At 41.6% G+C, this 13,401-nt stretch overlaps 1 protein-coding gene across 2 annotated transcripts in view; it reads right to left on the reverse strand.

Annotated features, from left to right (window-relative positions):
- The window catches only part of ITGA8 (integrin subunit alpha 8), a 196,554-nt gene that overhangs the window by 132,456 nt on the left and 50,697 nt on the right, over nt 1-13,401 (reverse strand). For both annotated transcript variants that reach the window (XM_055296660.2, XM_055296659.2), the window contains 3 exons: nt 7,047-7,090; nt 5,169-5,225; nt 1,538-1,590 (listed from right to left, as the gene is read on the reverse strand). In XM_055296660.2, the coding sequence (XP_055152635.1) occupies nt 1,538-1,590; nt 5,169-5,225; nt 7,047-7,090 (154 nt within the window). The remainder of the gene's footprint in view (nt 1-1,537; nt 1,591-5,168; nt 5,226-7,046; nt 7,091-13,401) is intronic.

Consider the following 13,401-nt stretch of genomic DNA (forward strand, 5'->3'; position numbering starts at 1 on the left):
TTTCTTCTTCTTTTTGTTTGAGACAGAGTCTCGCTCTGTTGCCTAGGCTGGAGTGCAATGGTGTCATGTCGGCTCACTGCAACCTCTGCCTCCCGGGTTTAAGGGATTATCCTGCCTCAGCCTCTCAAGTAGCTGGGATTACAGGCACCTGCCACCATGCCCCGCTAATTTTTTGTATTTTTAGTAGAGACGGGGTTTCACCACATTGGCCAGGCTGGTGTCGACCTCCTGACCTCAGGTGATCCACCCGCCTCAGCCTCCCAAAGGGCTGGGATTACAGGCGTGAGCCACCGCACCCAGCCCCTCTGTGTGTTTTCATGGCCTGATAGCTCATTTCCTTTTTAGCACTGAATAAAACTGAATTATCAGGATGTACCAGTGTTTGTTTATGTATTCATCTACTTGGTTGCTTTCGGCCCTTTTGTTTTCGTTGTCTCCATAGTACTTATAACCATCTAACATACTCTTTACTCATTTAATTTTTGTCTGTAGCACCAAACTTCCTAACTCTAGTATAATCTTCATGAAGTTATGGATTTCTCTGCACCTAGAACAGTGCCTGTTAGTGCATGGTAGATGCTCGAGTTTATGTTCAATGAAAGAATAATAGAAAGATATTTCCCAACAGGTACAAAAGGTATGAAATTTATCTCCAGTCAAATGCCATGACACAATTAATACAAAGTCCATTGACTATATGAAGCTATACGAAGGTCACAGAAAATACCTAGCATAAGTATAGCTAAAGTGCCTAGCCCATTGCCTAGAACAAAGTAAGTATTCTTCAGATATTTGCTTTCTGTGAAAATGTGACATCCCTGAGAGACCCCATCTGTCTTATTCACCTGTGTATTCTGGGCACCAAGAACAAAGCCTGGAACATGGTGGGTGATCCAATAATATTTTTGGGTGGATAATCGATACATCTCAATCTAATGGTTTTTAATTTAATAATTCATTAATTTACCTGTCAGGTCCTTTTAGTGAATCAAAGGGGTATTTAATCATAATTTATTTTTGAAGTAATGACTTAAACACAACCAAAATTCACCGTGCTGTTTGGTTCATGTTCAACTGTAATTTACTACTGTAATCTGAAAAATAACAATTTCATCTTCCCCATGGCTGTTACTAGTACAGTACATTTTTAAAGCAATTAAAAAATCCATTTATGTGCAAATGTTTTATGAATGTATCACATGCTAGGTGAAAATTCTAGGAATGAAGAGAGATAGACGAATGTTCTGAATGGCTATGAATTTTGAATGACTGAAGACTTTATAAAATTAAAAATAAAACGAAATAAAATAGTCCTCTTCTCGAAGCAGCAAATGTGGAAAATCTCTGTAAGGACAAAATCGGATGACAGAGCATTATTTAATAGATGCATCTTCTTGTCCTGAACCAAAAAAGTTGAGAATAAGAAAGCCTCTATCTTGTTGAGGCAGTAACGAAGGATGTATTTTGTGAAGGGAAAATATAACATCTTTATGGATGAATGTAACATATTGTATATGAGAGAGGTCTATAAACTTACCCATCACTGTTAACATCTGATACGACAATGGTATATCCAAAATAAGATGCCATCTGCAAAGGAAAATCAGGAGATGACATTTTGTATCCAAAATGTCATGTCTCTATCATTCCTGAAAGATTCATCTCATTGTGGTACATTTTTGCATTGAAACTCATAGATTCTTGGAAGTGGCCAGGGTCCTTTTGCCTCATTTAGTCTAACCCCTGACCCAGTGAATAATTTTCCCCATAATAATCCTGACATCTGCTTGGACATCCTCTGGGGATGTTCAGCAATCAGCCCATTTAATTTGTGGACACAGCTATCGGAATGTTCACTGCTAAATCTGGCTCTTCCATAACTTCTAGCACTTAATCCCACCAAGTTCAGCAATCTTGAATCTCACAGAAGGAATCTAATTCCAATTCCATATGATGTTGTATGAAAATATTTTCAGGCTGGGTACGGTGGCTCATGTCTATAATCCCAGCATTCTGGGAGGCCCAGGCAGGAGGGTCACTTGAGTCCAGGGGTTCAAGACCAACCCTGGCAATATGGTGAGACCATATCTCTACAAAAAATAAAACAGAATTAGCAGGGCATGGTGGCACGTGTAGCCCCAGCAAACTGGGGAGCTGAGATGGGAGGATCACCTGAGCCTGGGGAGGTCAAGGCTGCAGTGATCTGAGATTACACAACTGCACTCCAGCCTGGGTGACAGAGAGAGACCCTGTCTCAAAAGAAAATATTTTCACTTGGCTCACCATCCAACCTCTCTATGTTAGAGATATGATACGTGGTACCAAAACACAGATGACACTTGTGAGTGCACTGATGACAAAAGAAGAGTTAGGTAAGATTTACGCTTCCTGCTTCAGAGGAAGCATAAAAAGTTTTCATGTCGGGGGAACCCACATCTCATTATCAATTTGTATTGGCTCATCGTCAACAAAATCTCCTAAACCTTTTCCATGAGTGTACGTAGTGTACCACAGTCTCCCCACCTTTTTTTTTTAAATTTTTTTTTTGAGATGGAGTCTTGCTCTGTTGCCCAGGCTGGAGTAGAGTGGCGTGATCTTGGCTCACTGCAACCTCCACCTCCTGGATTCAGGCAATTCTCCTGCCTCAGCCTCCCGAGTAGCTGGGATTACAGGTGCCCGCCACCATGCCCAGCTAATGTTTCTATTTTTAGTAGTGACGAGGTTTCACCATGTTGTCCAGGCTGGTCTCGAACTCCTGACCTCAGGTGATCCACCCACTCGGCCTCCCAAAGTGCTGGGATTACAGGTGTGAACCACCGCACCTGGCCTCTCCCCGTTTTATCTCTGCAGTTTTTCTTTTTAAACCTATGTTTTTGGATTTATAATCTTTTCAGGATTTATGCTTTCATCATATTTGACCCATAGTTTCAGCTTGCCAATTTGCTTCCATAGTGTGCCATGCAATGTTTGAGGTGACGCAGCTTCCATCATGTCCTCATTTAATGAACACGCAATCCCTTAGAAAGCATATGCCCAGGAGGCAGAGACTTTGGTCTGTTTTGTTTGCTGTTCTATCTGAACTTCCTGAACAGTGTCTGGACCAAAGTAGGTGCCAGGTGCCAAATGCTCTTTGCAGAGAAAATGAATACATGAGTTAACAAGTGGCATGTAACAACTCAACTCTCACACCTCTTTTCTCTGTTCCAAACATAGATAGTGAAATTCTTACTCTTGGTGTGGTGGTGTGTGGCCTTTACTCAGAGGAATTTCATCATTTATGAAATTTCATCGTTTATCACCTTCTGAGGTTCAGGATTACAGAACTAGGTGGTATTGAGGAGAAGAAGGTATAGAAAGACTAAATTTAGCAATGTTTAAAAAGTTTCTAATGATAAAAAGTAAACAGATCTGGGCAAAGGAGAAGCACTGCTAGATTGTCATTCACTTATTAATTACCACCACTTAGGAATAGTTGTTTGAAACAGTTCAATATCTATTCAACTTCTTGTTCATCTCAGTCTGATTTCTCCAAACCTTCCAAAAGAATATCAGGAGATATAAAATGTTTGTTGAAAATTTCAGAGTAATAGACTAAGGCCCCAAATTATAGCAAAAAGATGTCAAAATCATTTTGTGTTTATTTTAAAAACCTGCTGGTTTCTTTTTCTTTTCTTACTTTTTTTTTTTTTTTTTTTTTTTTTAACAGGGACAGTGGTCTCACTGTGTCGCCCAGGCTGGTGGTGAGCTCCTGGCCTCAAGCGATCCTCCTGCCTTGGCCTTCCAAACTGCTGGGATTACAGGTGTGAGCCACATTTCTTTAAATACTGAGTTGGTGCTTCTGTCTAAGGGAAGCCAGTTGTGAATTGAATTTGTTTCTCCAGGCAATTGATTTTTCTCTCCTCTTCAAATTAAATTAACATGGTTAATTTTTAATGTATTACTTCCACAGCTTTGTTCATATTTAGTTTAAAATTAAATGTGTAGTTCTGTTTGTAAATAGTCACATATAAGTTACAAACACAAGGAATCGATTTATTTTAAATTTGTCCTGCATTCAAACATGGAGGCCTGAATCTATATCTTACCGAAATAGAGATGCAATAGTTTATGATCATCATAAGCACACGTATTCGCATGCATCTCAAATTATAGAAGATTTAATGGCACATGGGAATTTAGTGGCTTTTGTTTGATCAAAAGGCAGGAGACAGGAAACAGGATGGAAAGGAATTAGCATTTCTTGAGGAGTTGTTAGGTGCCAGGGAATCTTCTAAGTAATCTACAATCCTTGATTTATTTGATTCTTAAAGGGAGCTTGGAAGATCAACATTTTATTCTTCTTTTGCCAAGTGTCTCAAAGAGGTCAGATAATTTTCCTGTGGTCTCACACAGTTCCTGAGCGGTGCAGTGGGAACTGGAAGTCTAATCTGTCAGCTGCAGAAGTCCAGGCCCTTTTTACAGTGACCTTCTTCCCATATCTTACATCAAAAACTTCAGGCCTTTATAGACTATTGAAAGATTCATGTTAATACAAAACCACTTCCCGTTGTTCTTAGAAAAAAACTTCTAATCCCAAGCACCACCCACCTCCCCTACCAGTCTCCCATAAGTAGCCCCTGTCCCCTCCATCCTCAGCTCCTACATCTCTCTCGCTTACAGAGACTGTGGCCTTCACTCTGCTCTTCACACATGTCTGGCTGGTTCTTGTTTGAAAGGCTTCATGTTAGCCTTCCCTTGCCTGGAAGGTTCTGGATAAGATGGCATAGTTGGCTCTGTCATGTCATTCACATCTCAGCCCAGACATTGGCACCTCAGAGGCCTCCTGATCACCCCATCCAAGGGCTTCCTTGCCACCTCCCTCCCGTCTTATATCACTCAGCTTTATTTTCTTTAAATCATGGTTCACAATCTGAAATTATCATGGACATTTATTTGCTTGTTAATAAACTGTCCCTTCCTCTCCCTCCCCTGCTGCCTCACTGCTGCCTGAGAGCTGGGTGAGATCTGTCTGTCTGATGCATGATTGCATCCCCAGTGCCTAGGACAGTTTCCAGTACATAGTAGCTGCTCATTAAATATTTGTTGAATGGATGAATAACTGATATGAATATTATAGTCTACTGGTAACCCAGAGTGATTTTATTTATTTGATATTAAAATGTCTCTACCTGTTCGCCAGTGAAATTCTGAATAAACGTCATATCCGTAGAGTTAATGATTGAAACCTGAAATCATAGAAATTAAACAGGTTACACCATTTGTCATAGAATTCGGGCCCTTTTTTAAAACTACAACTTGAATCATTTAAAATTTTTTGTAAAGTCTGATAAATGGTTAGCTAAATGTAAAACAAAAATGAAAGCCCACAGAATGATCTTATTAAAAAAAAAAGCCAATTAAAGTTTTTGTTTATGGTTAAATCTGGGATGCTTTCAGACAAAACGCATGCTTATTAATCTTAGCTGGAGAAATAAAAGTTGAATTCAAGAATATTGAGAGCAATTAACTTGATGATTAGTTGATTTAATCAGGATTTTTGTCTAAATCCATTTCTGTTCTTACGCTATGATAAATTGATCATTATGGTTGTTTGCAAGAAATATTAGATTTTAAAATGCTATCCACATGGCAAAAATATTCCTTTTAATTCTACTTAGCCAACCTTTCTAGATACTTTTGTAGAAGGTGAACTTTATTTAAAATGTTTTTCTTTCAGAAGATCTATTTATTTGCTTTTCCTAATTTCGTAATAATGGGTTTGAATAGTATCACCCCAAAATTTCATATCTACCCAGAACATCAGAATAAGACTTTATTTGGAAATAGGGTCTTTGCAGATGAAATTAGTTAAGGATCTCAAGATGAAATCATCCTGGTAGGCTCTAAGTCCGATGACTGATGTCCTTATAAAAAGAGGAGAAGACAGAGGTAGATACAGAGGGCAGAAGGCCACATGAGGACGGAGGCAGAGACTGGTGGGATGTTGCCACAAGTCAAGGAATGCCAGGGACCATCAGAGGCTGGAAGGGGGCACGGAGAACCCTCCTATCATAGATGCTCTGGTGAGAGTATCATCCTGCCCACAATTTGATGTCAGACTTCTGGCCTCCAGAACTGTGAGTAAATAAATTTATGTTGTTTGAAGCCAGCCAGTTTGTGATTCTATGTTATAGCAGTTGTGGAAACAAATAATAAATTTACAATTAGTTAAATTTACAATAAAATTAAATAATGCGATTAATTAAAATAACTGAAATAACAATTGCCTTTATTTCTACTGTATGAGGCATATTAAGATGTTGATCATAACCATGGCATCCTCCACAATTATTCCCGGATTATACCCACAGGTAGGAACAGCCTTGTGGGTATGTGACTTGTGCAGTCACACAGGACCCTGTGCTTAGATGGGTCTCACCCTTGGTTTAATGGTCTGCTGTTGGTGTCCTGAAATTTTTAATAATTTTTGAACAAGGGGCCTGTTTTTTTTCTTTTTGCACTAGGTCTCATCAGTTACACAGCTGGTCCTGCACATGGATCAGAGCAAATCTAATCTGACCTGTTTTCCTTCCTTTTTCGTAAGCAAGTAGCATGAATCAGGAGGAAGAACTCCTTCATAAAGGAAGTTTTAAAAGACTTAAAAGTTGCATAAAATGAAACATTTCTTTGCGTATACAGATGGTCCCTCAATTATGATGGTTCAACTGACAGTGGTTCAAAAGTGATACACATTCTATAATAATCATACTTTGAATTTTGAGTTTTGATCTTTTCCCAGACTAGCAATATGTGATACGATACTCTTACTTGAGATACAAACACTTTATTTTACAATAGGCTTTTGCCGAAGTGTGGGCTAATGTAAGTGTTCTGAGCATGTTTCAGATAGGTTAGGTAAGCTATGATGTTCGGTGGATTAGGTGTATTAAATGTGTTTTCAACTTACAGTATTTTCAATTTGTGATGGGTTTATTCGGATGTAATTCCATCAAGGAGCATCTGTACAAGAGAATACCCTATTCCTATAACGCCCTCTAAGTACTCACATATCCAAAATTCTGTGCTCCTCTTGGAACTCCAGCAACCAATTCTGGGGATGAAAATAGTCATTTAGAAGGGGAATTACACACACACACACACACACACACACACACACACACACACGCACCATATAATAAAAGTGGCAAAGACAGTGCTTGTAAAATGAGTGGCTATCATATAGAGCGGGGGTCTCCAAGCACCAGGCCATCAACCAGTACCTGTCTGTGGCCTGTTGGGAGCCCGGCCACACACACAGTAGGAGGTGAGCTTCAGGCGAGCCAGAATGAAGCTTCATCTGTATTTGCAGCCACTGCTCGTTGCTCGCATTACAGCCTGAGCCCTGCCTCCTGTCAGATCAGCGGTGGTACTACATTCTCATAAGAGCGCAAACCCTATTGTGAACTGTGCACGCAAGGGATCTAGGCTGCACGCTCCTGTTGAGAATCTAACTAATGCCTGATGATCTCAGGTGAAACAGTTTCATCCCAAAACCATCCCTCACCCCCACATCTGTGAAACCGGTCCCTGGTACCAAAAAGGTTGTGGATTGCTGATGTGTAGAGGGTTGGAAGTTTGAAGCCAGGGCTTTGCGTTTAGTGTTCCATTAGCTTTTGTTTCTTCTCCAGATAATAGAAAACAGAAAAACAGAAGTCATACTTTGTCATACTTTATGTCTTCATTATGAGTCTCTCTGCACTTCAGTCTCTAGTTCATGAATCTGGCTTCTTGGGTCTGCGTGTGATTTATAAATTAGACCTCTTACTCTGATTCTTCCAGCTTTTACTATAGTGACATCTTTTGTACTAGTATAAAAATTACAGTTCTGGTTCCGTCTCAGAGTCAAGGGAGGGAATGGGATCAGGTGCAAAGCAGAGAGGGGAGCCTCGGACAGGAACGTGGATGATTCATCTACAGCAGTAGGAGAGCAGGGGAAGCATGCTCTTGAATCATAAAACAGGGTTCAGAAAAACTAAGCAATCTGGATAGACTGCCAGGAAAGTTGATGGGACTGGTAGTACCCTGTCCAGTTTTCAATAATCTTTATTTGATATAAATTAAGTTCTCCTGACACTAAAAACAAACCACAATCAGATATAATAGGGGTGACTGATTTCAGGGTCAGGCCTGTCGGTAAGGACAGATTCTAGAGGATTGGGCCATTTGAGAAATATGGCAACCACGACTCCTCCCATTCCACAAATATCGGGAATTTTGTTTTTAAATTATCAGTCATCCCACCCAGTAACTGTGAAGTCTGCAATCTCATATGACCACAACTCTAAGGAGTTATTAAATGTAATATTGAGTAAAGATGCTCCTAATTTTTTAATAAAAGATCAGGACAGCTTAATTGCTTGGGGTCTAAGGCAAGTTTGAACTGTCACTCAACTACAAAAAATATTCAGTTGGAAGAAAAAATAGGAGACTTTTCCTTTTCAATAACTCAAGGTGAAATCTTCAGAAGGTCCTTTTTTTTTCTTTTTTAAACATGGTCTTACTCTGTCGCCCAGCCTGGAGTATAGTGGCCTGATCATCGTGGCTCACTGCAGCCTCAGCCTCAGCCTCCGGGGTTCAAGCCATCCTCCTACCTCAGCTTCCTGAATAGCTGAGACCACAGGTGCATGCCACCGTGCCTGGCTAGTTTTTGTATATTTTGTAGAGACAGGGTCTCACTATGTTGCCCAGGCTGGTCTCAAACTCCTGGGTTGAAGCCATCCACCTGCTTCGGCCTCCTAGAGTGCTGGGCTTACAGGCCTGAGCCACTGTACATGGCCACAAGGTTTTTAATAATCAATATAATCAGGAAAAATTTAGATCCTTGACCTGGGAACACACGACTTGAGTAGCATCCTGACTAGTGAGAAGCAAAAATATTTCTTTCATTTGCAGCTTAGAAAGGTTCTATCACCGTTGAAATCATAGTTGGTGAGTAGTACAAGTCGAAAATTGACAGCAAAGTCAACATTCTTTCCAACACATCAAATTACATTCCTGGAATTGGTTAGCGACAGATTACTTTCTTAGGTTTTAGCTCATTACGCCTCATTCTAAAGTGACAACAAAGGCTCTTAACCTTTTTTGAGTCATGAACATGTATGAAAATTGGAAGAAAGCTATGGATCCTCTTGCCAGAAAAATTATACACAATCAAATCTTGCATGAAATTTTTAGGGGTTCCGATCCAGTGAAGCCCATCCATGTCCCACCTAGCAGTGTGAGGATCCATATTAAGAACCCATCATCTAGAGGACATTGAAGTGCTCACTGTTTTTTTAAAATAGAATTCCCATTCCCTGTTGTCTAATTAAGTAAATCATGAACATGCACAGTCCTGGATTCGGAGTGGTCTGGTGAGCTGATTGCGATGTTCCTCGATAGTGCTTTTATTTTAGATATCTTCAAAACACTTAAAACAATCCATTTTCAGATATTTTATTTTAGATATTTTATTTTAAATAGTTTAGATATCCTCAAAACACTTTTCATTTTATTTGAGATATTTTAGATATTCTCAAAACACAAAATATCCTTTTATTTTAGATATCCTCAAAACACTTAAAACCCAATCCATTTTTCAGATATTTCTGAGATCTGATGGAAAATCACTACTGTTTTCTACCATCTTTCCCTACAATGTACTCTTATGCATCATTATTTATCTTCTTGGGTCAAAACTGAATGCTATTTGTGAGAGCTTTCCAACAAGACTCTTTTTTTTTTTTTTTTTTGACGAGATCTCAATCTGTCACCCAAGGCTGGAGTGCAGTGGTGCAATCATGACTTACTTCAACCTTGACCTCACAGGGTTAAGCGATCCTCCTGCCTCAGCCTTCCAGCCTCCTAAACTGGGACTACAGGTGCATGCCACCATGCCCAGCTAATTTTTGTAGTTTTGAGAGGAGGTCTCACTATGTTGCCCAGGCTGGTGTAGAACTCCTGAGCTCAAGCAATTCTCCGACCTTGGCCTCCCAAAGTGCTGGAATTACAGGCGTGTGAGCCACCACACCCAGTCCAACAATACCCCTAATGCCACATTGAAAAAATAATAATTTGGCATGTTTTACGGTTTCCTTTGTAAAATTTTCAGTGATTTTTAGATTTGATCTTTTTTCAAGGCACTAGTTACCAATACTATCTTTGATGGTTCCTAATTCAATGGTTCTTGTTACAGCCAACAGCATTTTTTAGATATCAGGCCTTGCACTGTTTTATGGATACACAGAATTAACTCACTGAATTCTCACAAGAATCATGATGTAGACAATACTATTAGCATCATCATCCTTGTTTTAGGATTGAAAAACATTGGAGGAACTAAGATGCTATGTAACTTGTCCAAGGTCACAGAGATAGTAAGTAGTGAGGTCAGGGTTTAAACCCAAGAGGTCTGGCTCCAGAGTCTAGGCTCTTAAGCATTACAATATGCTGCCTTTTAATACCTTGAAGAAGACATAATGAGATGACAAGTCCTTTATGAATCAGTTTGTACCTAAAAGAAAAATGTTCTTTCAAAGGAAAAAATAAAAACCTGATTATCTTCAACCTGAACTGCAAAGCTTTGTTTATGATTTTCTCCTTTGTATACCTTGACACGAAACTATGAAAGGATCTGTGATGATTCCTAGAGGTGACCATATTTCATTTACTCTTAATTATTTGTGAATTAAACCACTTGCATTAATGAAATGCAGTCAGTGTTCATATGAAACAAGATGGAAAATGGTAAATACTGATTGATGATTGACTCATTCAATAAATATTACGCGTTGAGTGAAAGCTCCCATTTATTGCCATGTATCTAAGTATTTCTCATGATTTAGCTCATGCAATCTTCAGAACATTATTTTGAGTTAGTTAATATTAGTGTCATTTAAAGATGAGCAAATAAGAACCAGAGAGGTTGTCATAGCCTAAGGAATAGAGAGTCTGTGAAGTCAGAACTTGAACTTATGTGGATCTTGACTCCAAAGATTCCAATTATTTCTGTCAGGCTGTTCCCCATATGAATCTATTACGAGCAACACATGGTCTAGTCTTTGTAAAGGAGATAAATAAGAACAATACATAACAATACATAGATCTTGCCTTCAAGGAGGTAGACATGAAGAGAAAAGTGATATATGTGATACCATCCTTTCTTACTCTTATCCAATCAAATCTACATAGGCAGCCAGTGTGATTTGTTCTCTTTTTTTCTTTTAGATTACAAGCATAATTGGATTATATTTACTCCTCAGCTGAAACCTTTCATGTCTTCTCCCCTGCATGTTGAATAGATCCCAGAATCGTTTCCATGACCCGTAAAACTGGACACGATCTGAGCCCAGTCTTTTCTCGAAGCCAATCTCATTTCACTATCAAAGTCTGGCAGTCAAGCTGAGGTCCTTGAACACCTGCATTTTCTACACACCTTAGAATATAGAAGTTGGCCCCGGCCCCTTTGTCTGTCTGACCCCCCGCACTCATCATCCCAGGCTCTATTCAAATGTTTTCTTAACACCACAGCTTTCCTTGCTCTATGTTTAGAATTTTATCCTAGCACTTACCGTAATTTAAGTAGGTATCCTGTGTTCATTATTTCATGTCCATCAGCCCCAGTAGACAACAGCCACAGCAAAGTAGAGAAGACAGGACAAAAGGGATATATACGAGATAGGGATTCGTTTGTTCTGTTATTTGGGGTTTGGGTATGTTCAAAGAGGAGAAAGGAAGTAAGATTGGGGTGTTGGATTGGAGTTGGTTGGGGAGAGTAATTTTGGGCATGTCCGATATGAGAGGTACTAGAAATGAAGGGATCTTAATTTCACAAATTTGATCTGTCACTAACAGTATGGCATTTAATCATCTATATTTTTCATTCATAACATGGGACTATGGCACTAATATTTTATTGCTTAACTAGATTTTATAAAGTTGATGTTCATTCTTATGAAATTCTTTGAGACTTAAAATGCTGTACCAAAGTATTCTTTTTTATTAATTTTTTTTGCATACAAAAACAATAAACATTTTCTAAAAATACATACAAACAAAAAGATGCGTATCAAACATATTAGGAAGGTTGCACATGGGAAGTCGGGGAATAGAAATGGGGGTGGGAGTTAAAATAAATGAGAGAGGGACTTTATATGGATCAGTGATAATAACTCAATCCTCTATTTGACAAAGAAGAGGGAGAAGGAAGAGGAAGAAAAAGAAAGTGGGATAAAGGATCAGAAAGGGAGGAAAATAGAAAAAATTAGAGTATGACTCCAGGGTAGACCTGTTTTGTTGTCATTGAGTTGGTTGGTTGGTTTGTCTGTTGTATTCATGTTTCGCCAAGTTGGCCAGACTGGTCTCGAACTCCTAGCCCGAAGTGATCAACCCGCCTCGCCCCCCAGAGTGCCGGGACCACAGGCGTGAGCCACCACGTCCAGCCCCCACATTGCTTCTGGCCTCCGTGGTAGACCTCCCAGACGGAGCGGCCAGGCAGAGGAGCTCCTCACTTCTACCCAGACATGGGGCGGCCGGGCAGAGCGGCTCCTCACTTCCCAGACGGGGCGGCCAGGCAGAGACGCTCCTCACTTCTTCCCAGACGATAGGTGGCCGGGCAGAGGCGCTCCTCACTTCCCAGATGATGGGTGGTCGGGCAGAGGCGCTCCCCACTTCCCAGACAATGGGTGGCCGGGCAGAGGCGCTCCTCACCTCCCAGACGATGGGTGGCCGGGCAGAGGCGCTCCTCACCTCCCAGACGATGGGTGGCCGGGCAGAGGCGCTCCTCACTTCCCAGATGGGGCAGCCGGGCAGAGGCGCTCCTCACTTTCCAGACGATGGGTGGCCAGGCAGAGGCGCTCCTCACCTCCCAGACGATGGGTGGCCGGGCAGAGGCGCTCCTCACCTCCCAGACAATGGGTGGCCGGGCAGAGGCGCTCCTCACCTCCCAGACGGGGCGGCCGGGCAGAGGCGCTCCTCACTTCCCAGACGGTGGGTGGCTGGGCAGAGGCGCTCCTCACTTCTTCCCGGACAGGGCGGCCGGGCAGAGGCGCTCCTCACTTCTTCCCGGACGGGGCGGCCGGGCAGAGGCGCTCCTCACTTCTTCCCGGACGGGGCGCCCGGGCAGAGGCGCTCCTCACTTCTTCCTGGACGGGGCGGCCGGGCAGAGGCGCTCCTCATTTCTTCCCGGACGGGGCGGCCGGGCAGAGGCCCTCCTCACTTCCCAGACGGGGCGGCCGGGCAGAGGCGCTCCTCACTTCTTCCCGGACGGGGGCGGCCGGGCAGAGGCGCTCCTCACTTCTTCCCGGACGGGGCGGCCGGGCAGACGCGCTCCTCACTTCTTCCCGGTCGGGGCGGCTGGGCAGAGGCGCTCCTCACTTCCTCCCG

The sequence above is a fragment of the Symphalangus syndactylus genome, chromosome 10 (genome assembly GCF_028878055.3).
Source record: "Symphalangus syndactylus isolate Jambi chromosome 10, NHGRI_mSymSyn1-v2.1_pri, whole genome shotgun sequence".
NCBI lineage: Eukaryota > Metazoa > Chordata > Mammalia > Primates > Hylobatidae > Symphalangus > Symphalangus syndactylus.